The sequence below is a fragment of the Phoca vitulina genome, unplaced genomic scaffold, assembly GCF_004348235.1.
Source record: "Phoca vitulina isolate PV1807 unplaced genomic scaffold, GSC_HSeal_1.0 scaffold18, whole genome shotgun sequence".
Lineage (NCBI taxonomy): Eukaryota > Metazoa > Chordata > Mammalia > Carnivora > Phocidae > Phoca > Phoca vitulina.
In genome coordinates this window covers 26,069,265-26,081,376 of record NW_022589721.1, presented here as the reverse complement: position 1 = coordinate 26,081,376, position 12,112 = coordinate 26,069,265, and the positions used below count along the sequence as shown (strand labels likewise).

Sequence of the window (12,112 nt, the reverse complement as noted above, 5' to 3'; positions counted from 1 at the left end):
TCAGGACCTGAACCTGTGATCTTCTGCTGGGGAAAATCAGATCTCATCAGAAGTGTTTTACCTGCTGTTAATATAAATATTGATGTTAAGATGAATTTTGGTGTTAATATGAATGTTGGGGTCAATATTTTTCTTACTGATTTCTTAGTTCCTCCTAACTTTTAAACTTAAAAGAATCTTTGGAACTAAATAAGCTGAAAATATCTTTTAAAAATAAGAAACACATTTAGATTCTGGTGCACAGCAAATTCTCTGTGAAGAAAAGTTCCAAATTTGTGATTCTATTTGCATTTCCATAAACACAGTGAATCTTTGTCTGAGCTTATTATGTGACAAATAACAGTGTTAGAAACGGGGTGTTTTAAGACTCTAATTATGCATATGCTCCCATTCTTGTTAGTGCATTTACAACGCAAAGCAATACAAAATTTGTACTTTTGGCTCAAGAGCTTTTTTCTTAAAATTGACAATTTAATGATTTTTTAACTAACATTGGCCTCATTTAATGTAATTAAAATATTAAAAAATAAAAAAAAATGCAAAGGTGCCACTGCTCCCTGGGAACAGATCTGAGATGGAGAGGAGCATGCACCATGTCTGTGAGGGCGTGCCCTCAGGACAGCCGCCTGTGAGGGGGAGGGAAGAACTGAGCCAGGAGCAGGATCAGTGATCAGAGAGTTTGGGAGCCAGGCCCCAAGTTCTCACACTCCCATAAGGGTACCAGGTCCCAGGTACCCTTGGGAAATTGAGGAAGGGACAGAGACTTCCAGAACTGTAAAGGCCATATAGTCAAGGACCACAGATGAATTAGGGGTAACTGGTGTGAATGGAAGTCCTTCACCCTGAAGAGGAATCAGGTAGCCCACACATACATTTGGGACTCACCATAACCATGTTCCCACCTCTCTGGCTTGGTTAGCTAAAATTACTTAAATTTAAATAAAAGTAAATCTTTAGTAGCTCAGGTGTGCTGACAGATGTTTGGGAACCCCATGCTGGACTGCACAGAACATTTCCATCATTGCAGAAAGTTCCAGTGGACAGTGTTGCTCCACCCAACGGTGCAGCCACGTGTCCCAGAGGTCCTGCTGCCTCCCTGAGACACTGCAGGAAGAAGGGGCCAGTTCTCATTACCCTAACATCAGCAACCTCTCCCTCTGCTCCCCTCAACTGCACGTGTCCCTGTTTAGTCCCCTCAGTTGTATCTTTTCCTTCATGTTTGATATTAATATGGCTTAATAAAATAGAACTGGGCTCAGTAGCTACTAAACAGTGTTTCCATGTCCTCAAGGATAGGCCAGGAAGGTGGGGGAAATATTTGCATTCATCACACTAGTTCAGTTAAACAAAAGGAGGAAAACTCAGTTAAGTTTTCATATTTAAGTAGTGTAAACACATACCTTACCAACATTAACATCTGAAAATATAACATCAATCATTAGCCAACAAGAAATTAATGGAACACAAAATTATGACATTAATACATTTTAAAGCGTAGCAAATAAAACATGTTAGAATCAACTTCCTCCAAAAAACAAATCAAAAAACCCGTGTTTGATGATAATAGAATCTGCTTCGTTGGGCAAACCTTTCCATGAGTCACCTCCTTTAATTATTCAGTAAACATTGCATTGGTAGCTTTAGCTGCTGATTCTTCCACAGTATTCTTCTATAAGTTTTTGTTCTGCAGACTCTTTTAAAACGCTTCTGAACAAACTCTTCCAGACTTGAAATGTAGTGTCCTTGGTCCCTGCAGTATTCACGGCTCTTTCCTCCCAGGGTCTCAGCACAAGTCTGGCCATTGCACAAACCATGTGTGGTACTTACAGGTATTTTTCCCAGTCAAGTGTTCAGTAGACACACTGAAAGGGTGGGGTTCCAGCAGATCTTTCCTTTCTGCATCGTACAGGGGTCCTCCCATGAGGTCTATGGGAAGGGAAGGGCAAACCTATTGCATCTTCCTCTGCATAAGGGAGCTGCATGAAATCACACCCACAGATAGATTGAATTGTTGTTAAATATGATAAATATACAACTGCACTGTCTAAAACATTGGTTCTATACCACAACATAGAAGGATTACCATCAAGGGATAGTTATCCATCAGGCATTCACCTCCCCAAATTTGATTCTACCGTCCCTCAGATTAGGATTCATTACTTTATTTCTTTGTTCACCATTCATTTCCTTAAACATTCATGTGACAAACAACGGGATAGGCTTTCTGGGGCTCTGACCAATGGGACATACAACCAAGAATCGTTAGTCAGATGGGAAACAGATTACCCCATCTAATAATTGGATTAAGGGGCCACTGCTTTGATTCAGAGGTTTGGTAAAGCTTGGATTGGAGAATCTAGCTTAAGATTGAGACTACCTTGGGGCTCCTGATTCCCTTCCCATGCACAGATAATGAGTCCAGTATGCTTGCCTGAGCCTGCAGATGGGAGTGGGGATGGTGACCAGACCCTCAAAGTCCAAGCCTAGTCTGTTTCTTCATGGATCTGACCATTGCTGTGCAGTAAGTGAAGTCTCAGGCCCAAAAGAGAAAGGACAGCAATGTCCCTCACCTGCAGAGGAGTGACCCTGCCCACCAGTGAGATGTGGCCAGTAAATGAAGTACTTCTTCCCCAAAGAAAAATGATTAGGGTGGAGCGGGGAATGTACACACTCCAGACCTCTCTCTTCCCTGGAAAGAAAAGGCAGGAGCCGCCATCTTGGTCAGTGGACGAAAACAACACGAAAAGAGGAGTTTTAAAATTCCTTCTCTCTGCCTACAAATAATCCTTGTCTCATAGGAATACTGGGAGTTAGGGGTTAAATAAAACAAGTGAACTGCCTCATATTGGCAGGCATATACGTCCAGTGTGGTGTCTGGGTCTAGTAAATGGCCACATGTTCTCTTCTGCCCCCACACTCTTGTACCTTTGAGCTTCCTAAGGGAAAGGTGCTGGGTGTGAATAATCTTTGCTGTATGTTTGTTGGATTAAATCAGTTTTATTTATTGAGAACTCAACATCCTTAGCACTGAGCTTATTTGGTCTAAAATAAGTGGAAGAATTACAGAATTTTTACAGAATTTTTCATACCAGAAGTGGCCTTCGAGCTCATATCTCATGGGGTTCAGTGTGCCGGGAAGGTTGGGATTCGGGCTTCCACCTCGGTGTGCTTCCCGCTGCAACATGCATGTGGAGCGGGGCAGCTCAGAGGCAATGTCTCCACCACATCTGTATTCCCACCCCCCGACCCCCAAGCAGTATCTGGCATGTCGCTGGCTCTCAGAAAATATTTGTTACATGAATTAATTCACTGTATTCCTCTTGCTGGGCCTTTGGCAGATGAAGGATAGCTTGTGGCTTTGCAAGAGTATTGTGCACAGATACAATTTGTGATATAATTTTCTCATACCACATACAGGGGCTTATAGTTAGACTCTTTTATGGACTGTGTAGAGAAAATTAAAATGTTTTAGCTTCTTAAAAATACATAGGTAGTGTATATTTTTGAGGATATATCAGAGAGTAATGTACCACTGAGTGCGTGTTGTATTTTGATTTCAGGTAGATGGAGTAATCACAGGTTGGAGACAAACATCAAAGCCTGGGGAAAGTACCTTGGACAGCAGCAGAGAGCACACAAACCAAAGGTACCACCTCCCCAGCTGTCTGTCTTGAGCTTTATTATCATTCTCTTCATTGTCATTTGGTGTCTAGAATGTACCTTCCCCAGAGATACAGTTATTTAAAGTTTATAAATGATTCATGCTGTGAGTGTTAATGTTTATTTCCAAAATGTAGACTCTTGATTTGTAGGGCTCTTGATCCCTAAAAAAACAAACCTTGTGTATACACAGGCCCCAGTTACTTGTGACGATAATGGTAAGATGGTGATGTCAGCACCAGTGACCACTAACACTGACTGAGCACTCACTTTGTATCAGGCACTGTTCTGTGTGCTTCACGCATGTTAACACACTTTGTCCTCCCCAATTTTATCCTCAGCTTACAGATGGGGCAAATGAGGGAGAGAAGTTTAGGATGTCGGAAGTTCGGGTAGCCGTGATATGTCACTTCATAGATCCTAAAACTCTCAGGGATGCAAGGGCCAAGAGGCCCCATCATGTACCCTCCTGTCAACCTCCTACTCACAGGTGATCTTCAAGCCTCTGCGTCAACCTCTCTCCCACCGCCTCCCTCCCTGCTCTCCATACTCCCCAGTGGCAGGAAGCCTCTACTCCATTCCCCGCTGAACATTCTAGCCCTGCAGCCTGAAGACCTTCAAAACAAAGCCCAGCTCCTGTGAGCAGTGACATCCCTTAAAGTATTCTGGACAGAGGTCTCCTCATTTCAGTTCTTCCTTAGAATGCACATCCCAGGCCTTTCGGCTTTCCTTCTGCTTGTCATGATTTCCAGACTCTTACCATCCAGATGGCAAAATCTATTTTGAACCCAGGCAAACTATCTTTGTGATACAAATGTATATGCTGAAATTATCATCACAAAAATACCTGAACAAGAGCTATATTTACGTCTTGCATAATACAAGCAGTCAGGCATTCATATATTCTGAGTCAACTGTGGAAGTTTTGTGGATTTTCAAACAGGTTTGTCTGAACAACAGGTGTGGAGTTGGATTCCTTCTGAAAGGTGGGTTTCTGTTTTTAACCTTGGAGACCCACTCTCATATTTCTTAGTTTAGTGGCTTCCATGTCAGACATATGTGTAACTTACAGAGATTCGAGGGTATTACGCTATTATGAATATCCATGGTCATAATTGACCTCCAGCAGCATCCACACATGTAAGGAGTGTGAATCCAGTTTGTGAGGAATCACAGAAACAGGAAGCCAAGTCATGGCAAACAGCATGGAGCTGGTTTTCAGACCCCAGGGAGATCACCATTACAGTGATTACTTCCTACGTTACATTTGCAAAGCCTCTCTTGTTGATTTGTACTGCTGAGAAATAATCACCTCCCAGCTATGCATAACATATCTATGTGAGAGTTGTTCGTGGCAGCGCTCCTTCATCATTGACAAACGTCACCATCCACGTCACCTCAGCCTCTGGCTGGGCGATCCCATGAACCAAACAGCTGCCTGTGGAGGCTGCACGTGGGAATGAGGTCAGGCAGCTGTGAGCTCGATGGGGAGGAGGATGGCGGACCTAACAATAGACCTCTCATAGCTAGAGCGAGCCTTTGCTCTTACTATGCAGACAGAGTGACTGCAGGCGGAGGATCAGTGGAGTAAGGTTCTGTTCACTAGGACCAGAGGGGATCATGTTTTGTGGGAAGGTAACCAATGCTGTGAACTCTCGTGGTCCCATGACACTGTCTGATCAAGGAGGACACATAACTTGCTCAGAATGGTTTTATTGAGTGTGGAGTGCCTAGTCTGTGCTCCATGATACTCTCTGTCTTTCATCTTCAAAATTACTGTAAGAGAAATTGGGTTATTCCTAATGGACTGAGGTTCAAAGAGATTAATTTGCCCAAGATCACAAAGTTGCTAAGTGATAGTAGAGCCAGAATTATAACTCTTCGTCTGTTCTTGGGCTTGCCTTCCTACTACATTCATGGTGTCTTTTTTTTTTTTTTTATAGACATTTTTCTTTAGAGCAGTCTTAGGTTCACAGAAAAATTGAGTGAAAAGCACAGAGATTTCCCATATGTCCATGGCCCCCACTCATGCACAGTCTTCCCCACTGTCAACATCTACCACCAGAGTGGTACATTTGTTACAGCTGTTGAACCTACATTGATGCACATCATTATCACCCAAATTCATAGTTTACATTAAGGTTCAAACTCAGTGTTGTTCATTCTGTGGGTTTTGACAAATATATAATGACAGGTATCTACTGTCATAATATCATACAGAGTAGTTGCACTGTCCTAAAAATACCTGTGCTTCACCCATTCATCCCTCTCTCCCCCACCCCCACCCCTGGCAACTATTAATCTTTTTACTGTCTCTCTAGTTTTACCTTTTCCAGAATGTCTTAGAGTTGGAATCATTTAGTATGTAGCCTTTTCAGATTGGCTTCTTTCACTTAGTAATATACATTTAAGGTTCCTCCATGTCTTTCCATGACTTGATAATGTATTTCTTTTTAGTGCTGAATAATACTCCATTATCTGGATGGACCACAATTTATTTATCCATTTGCCCACTGAAAGAAATCTTGGTTGCTTCCAGTTTTGTGAAATTATGAATCAAGCTGTTATAAACACAGTGTGCAGGTTTTTGTGTGGACATAAATTCTCAACTCCTTTGGGTAAATACCGAGAAGTGCGATTGCTGGATTGCATGGTTAAGGGTATGTTTAGTTATGTAAGAAAACTGCCAAACTGTCTTCCAAAGTGGCTGTACCACTTTCCATCCCTGCTAGTAATGTATGAGAGTTCCTGTTGCTCCTCATTCTTGCCAGCGTTTGGTAGTGTCAATGTTCTGGACTTTGGCCATTCTAATATGCATGTACTTGTATCTCCTTGTTGTTTTAATTTGCATTTCCCTGATGACATATGGTCTGGAGCATCTTTTCATTTGCTAATTTGCCAGCTGTACATCTTCGTTGGTGAGGTGTCTGTGAAGGTCCTTGGCCCATCTTCCAATCACACTGTTTTCTTATGTTTGAGGAGTTCTTTGTATGTTTTGGATAACAGTCATTCATCAGATGTTTTTTGCAAATATTTTCTCCCAGTCTGTGGCTTGTCTTGTCTTTCTCCCAAAATCGTCTTTCATGGAGCAGAAGTTTTTAATTTTAATGAAATCCAGCTTGTCAACTAATTCTTTCATGGATTGTGCCTTTGCTGTTGTACCTAAACTGGCATCGCCGTACCCAGGGCTGGTTAGCTCTTCTCCTGTGTTCTCTTCTAGGAGTTTCACAGTTTTGCATTTTGTGTTTAGGTCAGTGATCCATAGTGAGTTAATTCTTGTGAAGGCTGCAAGGCTTATGTCTAGATTCATGTTAAATATACGCATGTTGGATTAATTTTTTAGGTGTATGGTATTTTGATGCTATCATAAATGTGTTTTTATTGCTAGTATATAGATTTGCAATTGATTTTTTTATCGTGGTAAAATACATATAACATTAAATTCACCATCTTAAGTATCTAAAAGTATACAACTTGGTGGCATCTATGGCAATAATTTACAACCATCACCATTATGTAATTCACTTTTGTGTTTGATTTTGTACCTGGCAACCTTGCTGATCTCTCGTCTGATTTTATTAATTTGTTGGTCCTTTTGGATTTTCTATATATCTACAGAGAATGATGACTTTCTTTCTTCCTAATCTTGTATCTTTTACTTCTTTTTCATGCCTTAGTGCATAGGGAAAGGCACCAGTACGATGTAGAACGGAGATGAAGAGCGGGCATCTTTGCCTGATTGCCAGTCCCAGAAGAAAAGTTCAACATTATGCTATTAAGTCTGAAACATCTTATTGGTTTCATAATTCATGCTTTCATATTCAAAATCTGAGGTTGTTTCTATTTGTGTTCTTACTGCTTCTGCTTGTTCTCATGCAAAGGGACCCTTTTCCTTGGGTGCTTGTTAATTTTGATGGTGAGCTGCTCCATTGCCTTAGGAAATAGTTTGGGGGCTTCTCAGAAGCCTGGGAGGTGCTGAGCCTGGGAAAAAAATTGGCATGTGCTTTGGGGCAGACCCTACCTGAGGACACTGCCAGTTTGGAACCACTTCACTCTAAATTCAAGATCGGTGGTTTTTAACCATGGGTTTCCCAATACAGCCTTTTTCTGTCCCACTCTTCTCACAGTCCCCAGGGTGGTGGGCAGAGTGGGTTTACTTTTCATTCACTCTTACATGAGAGAAAAGCCTTCTGGTAGAGAGGGTGTCCTGTCAGACTGCTCACCTGGCACACTCAGGGCCTTGACCTCTGTTCCCAGACTCCATAAGGCCAGCAAGACCAAAAAGCACCACTTTAGGGGCTCAGCAAATTCCCTCAGGGCAAAGGTGGCTTCAGGGATCTACTTCCTCCCTTGTTCCTCCTTTTACTGAATTCTGCCCTTAGGGTTCCTTATTATCTTATCACATCTTTCCTGACCTCCCTAAAGTTTTTAATGGGAGGCAGGGATCTTTGGTCCAAATATGCTAGCCTTCCATATTACCAGAAGCAAGTTCTTTCCTTATGTTCTTTAATAAAAGGAATCAATCTTTGATGTGTTTTATGCCTAGTGATTTTAGACCTTTTCTTTTGTTTCTTCCATGGTGATACAAATATTCATTTTGCCTTCCAGTTATTCTTAATTAGACTCCAGAAGTTCTGGTGCTGACAGTCAGGTGGTGGGTAAAACTAAACTGGTAATGGACATCTGTTAGGTGTCTGACATTGAGGGGGACAAAAGCCCCTCTCCTCTTTATTTTGGGATTAGTGTGATCCACAGGTGCCCCTGGCCTATCTGCTCACTGTCCATTACCCAGAGACTCATGACCAATTAAAGTCCTACATGCAAATTATTCCTCACAACATCTGAAGGGGGTGAGCATCTGGCTGAGTTCAGTGTTTATTACTAAGATCCAGAAGTTGTGGCCTAAGAGGTATATGCCTGGAAGTGAGATAGGCTGCTTTTCCTCAAAGTCAACATAATTATAATAGACGAATTTAGGTATTTACTTAATTAAGTCATAGATACAATAGCCTTTTAAATAAGAGCATGGGAATTAAAATGTAAAGCTATACTTAATAATGACTACATAATTTATAGCGTACAGTCTGGGTCTTTGGAATATTTATGCTTTATATTCTTTGTATACATTACACTTTCCTTCAGCGGGTCCATGTGTATTAGTCAAAACACTGAGAAAAATAAAAAACTCAAGTGACTTCAAGGGCTACTCAGCCAACAGGAATGAGGGGGGAAAGGTTACAAGAACAACAGAGGGTTTACACTCTCCAGAGAAAGTCAAACCTCCCTCCCCAGCATACACTGTGTCTGAGGACATCAGTATGGGGCTCCTGGATGAAGCCGACTGTGATTTTCTGTAGGTCAAAGATGTCTTATTTAATTTCAGGATTGCACAGTAGTATAATGTTTTTTCATTTATTTAACATGTATTCAGTAAAGCTATATACCAAAGATACAAGATGAAAAAGACAATATAATTGCTTCAAGGACGCTGGTCTAATAGGGAGAACAGACCAATAATGAGACAATTACATGATAATGTGATAAATGTTCTATTCGAGCTCTATGCTGTACTGTTAGATGCTACTAGGAAACGTGCCTATTTGCACAGACCATAGGATGGCTGGGGGCTGGAATAGAGGCACTTAATATATTCTGCTGAATGACTGACAGGATGACCAGTACAGTGATTCCAAAATAAGTTGATTATCAAAGGCACTGGGGGGAACTTGATATAAATACAGAGTACTGGGCCCAACCCCAGACCTACAGATTGAAATTACCAGGGACATAGCCCAGTGACCTATAGTATCTAGAATTTTCTATATGATGGAGGCTTGGGGATCTTTCTTGTTCTGTTTTCACATAACTGTCACCAAGAGAACTGAGTGCCGGCAGCAGGAGTGGGATCTTGTGGGGGAAACTGGTGGACAGAGCTTTCTAGGCACCCGAATGTATATAAATGCTCCTGCATGCAGGCTGGATCATCTAAAGCAGCAGGGTCCAGGAGCCCGATTAACTACATTCAGGAGTAAGACCTGTCCATAGTGGTTCTGTTATTGATCCTGGCTGTGGGGTTTGCCTGCTGTATCATTTAAAGATTCTCAGGTGTGGGGCACCCGGCTGGCTTAGTCAGTAGAGCATGCAACTCTTGATCTCAGGTTGTGAGTTCGAGCCCCATGTTGGGTATAGAGATTGCTTAAAAATTAAATCTTTTAAGAAGTGAATAAATACAGATTCTCAAATGAGCAGAGTCTCCCAGCCTAACTCCCCAGCACTTTACTTCTCCACTCTTGCTCCTACAGGGCTCTGAGCTACCTGAAACCAGGGACAGTCTCTTATTGTATCTCTATGCTGTGTGCTCTATAAGCATCTCTATGCTCTAAGGATAGCACTTGCCGATGTTTGCTGAATAAATGAATGAATGATTGATTCTGTTTGAAATTTCATTTAAAAAGGCATCTCAATTTCCTTTTGCCTTTTTTGCTGTTGTAGAAGGAAGCAAATTGAGAAACTAGAAGTAGATCCTAGCAAGCATTCCTTCCCTGATGTGGCTAACATAGTTCAGGAGAAAAAACACAGGCCCCGACGAGTTCAATCTGAACCCAAAATTACAGCAAGTGAGGAAGATCCCGACTTTGAAGATAACCCTGAAGTGCCTCCATTGATTTGAAACATCAGGCTGCATCGATGGACCCACCGGACCCAGTTCTGTTCATTGCAGAGTGTGTGCAGACCATTTATGGTAAACACAGAGTTATTTATCAACGTCACTACTCCAGTGTTTTAGCTTCTACTTTATACAGTAATATTCTTAAACTAGTTTAAAATTCAAATGTACACCTTAAAATGCTATAACTCATTTGTCTATAATAAAATGCTCCTAGTGCAAATGTTCCGTAAATCAAAGAACTATTACATTAAGACGTTGATTTTCAATCATAGGACTGGCTGCTAATGCAGACAGATGAAGTCAGAGATAAAAGGCCTGATTATTAAATTGGTACTTCAGCAAATTGGTCAAGCTCAGAAGTTAAAACTGTAATTTCAGATCGAATTGGAATGCTTTAATATGATTTTAGCAGTGTTTCAATTTTCTTCTCATGATTATTGGTGGTAATACCTTGGAATGATGAAGAGGAGAGCGAGCAGAGGTAGGAAGGGAGAACCTCTAAGGCTGTGGATACAGGCTGGACATCCACAAAATGAGGGGAAGGAGGTGGAGGGAGGGGGATGGAGGATGGGCTAAATGGAGCCTTGGGAGACAGCGCAGCTCTGAGAGCACTCCAGCCAGCCCAGCGGGAGCTCTAGCACAGGGTTGTCCACAGAAGACGAGCCTCTTGGGTCAAGATGGCTGAGCCCAGCTACCCCTGCCATATTCAGGTCTTGGCCAGTAGCTCCCTGCCCTGAGACTGGTGGCCAGGGCGGGAGACTTTTGGTGCTCTGTACTCCTTGTGCAGATTCTCTCTTGGGGAGAGCTGAGCTGGGCGCCTCTGTTGTGCCACCAGGAGGTTACAGAAGCTCCGCCAGCCTTGAGGAGGCTGTCCTGAGGGCTTATAGGAAAGAAGAAAGTGCTCTTCAGTGCTGGGGGAAAGGAGACCCCTGGACATAGAGGAGGAAAGGTTAGCAGAGCTGTTGCCTGGGGTCACGTGGAAACATTGTAAATGTACCTCCTGCCTGAGTAGGTGTAGGGAAAGAGATTTCCAAGTAGAATGCCTGAGGACCACTAGTGCTTTTAGCTCCAAATCAAAAGACACAAATAATTGGTCCATTTTCAAGCAGCATTTAGAGAAAATATAAAGGAACTAAACTGGCTAGGTTCAAAAATAAAACTTTTTCATCCCAGTCTCTCCCAACTGAAATAAAAAACAGCCTCCCCCTGACTGTGAACCACATTGTTGTTTTGGGTCTCCCAGGAACTACCAGCAGTTTAGAGTTGGTGTCTAGTAACCCCTGAAAACTCTTGTTTATCAATGCACAGTCATCCAGGGTAAGTGCAGACCTCTTTACAGAAGGCTAGGAGGAAGATTTACAGGATAAAATCTGGGCAGTGTAGCAGGGATCTCCAACGAGATCCAGCCATCAGGTAGTGAGCCATGTGCATACCTGGGGGAAGAGTGTCCTAAAAACTGAGAACAGCATGTGCAAAGGCCCTGAGGTAGCACATGGTTTCAGGAACAGCCAGTAAGCCAGGGTGACTGGAGCAGGCTGAGCAGGGCAGAGTATCAGAGAAGGGCTGGGAGAGCTAATGGAGAGGCGGCCCTGACAATGCTTGATCTAAAAAGGCAAGCCTACCACTCGGCAATCATATTGCTCCCAAAAGAGTGTCTTTGGATTTTGTAGCGTTTTGTTTTTGGGGTTTTTTGCCAAATATTTTCCTATGCCCATCTCGTTTTTGATCTTAGGAGAAATCCTCTCAACTAAGCATTTGTTCATTTTTCATTCAATAGGAATG

At 42.3% G+C, this 12,112-nt stretch overlaps 1 protein-coding gene across 4 annotated transcripts in view; it reads left to right on the top strand.

Annotated features, from left to right (window-relative positions):
* The window catches only part of LRRC6 (leucine rich repeat containing 6), a 70,409-nt gene extending 59,594 nt beyond the window's left edge, over positions 1-10,815 (top strand). For 3 of the 4 annotated variants that reach the window (XM_032415979.1, XM_032415978.1, XM_032415981.1), the window contains 2 exons: positions 3,561-3,646; positions 10,153-10,815. In XM_032415979.1, coding sequence (XP_032271870.1) covers positions 3,561-3,646; positions 10,153-10,330 — 264 coding nt within the window. In that variant the 3' untranslated portion in view covers positions 10,331-10,815. Of the gene's footprint in view, positions 1-3,560; positions 3,647-4,001; positions 4,064-10,152 lie in introns of those variants that run through there. The other variant, XM_032415980.1, reaches the window with a different exon arrangement.
* The last annotated feature ends 1,297 nt before the right edge of the window (positions 10,816-12,112 follow it).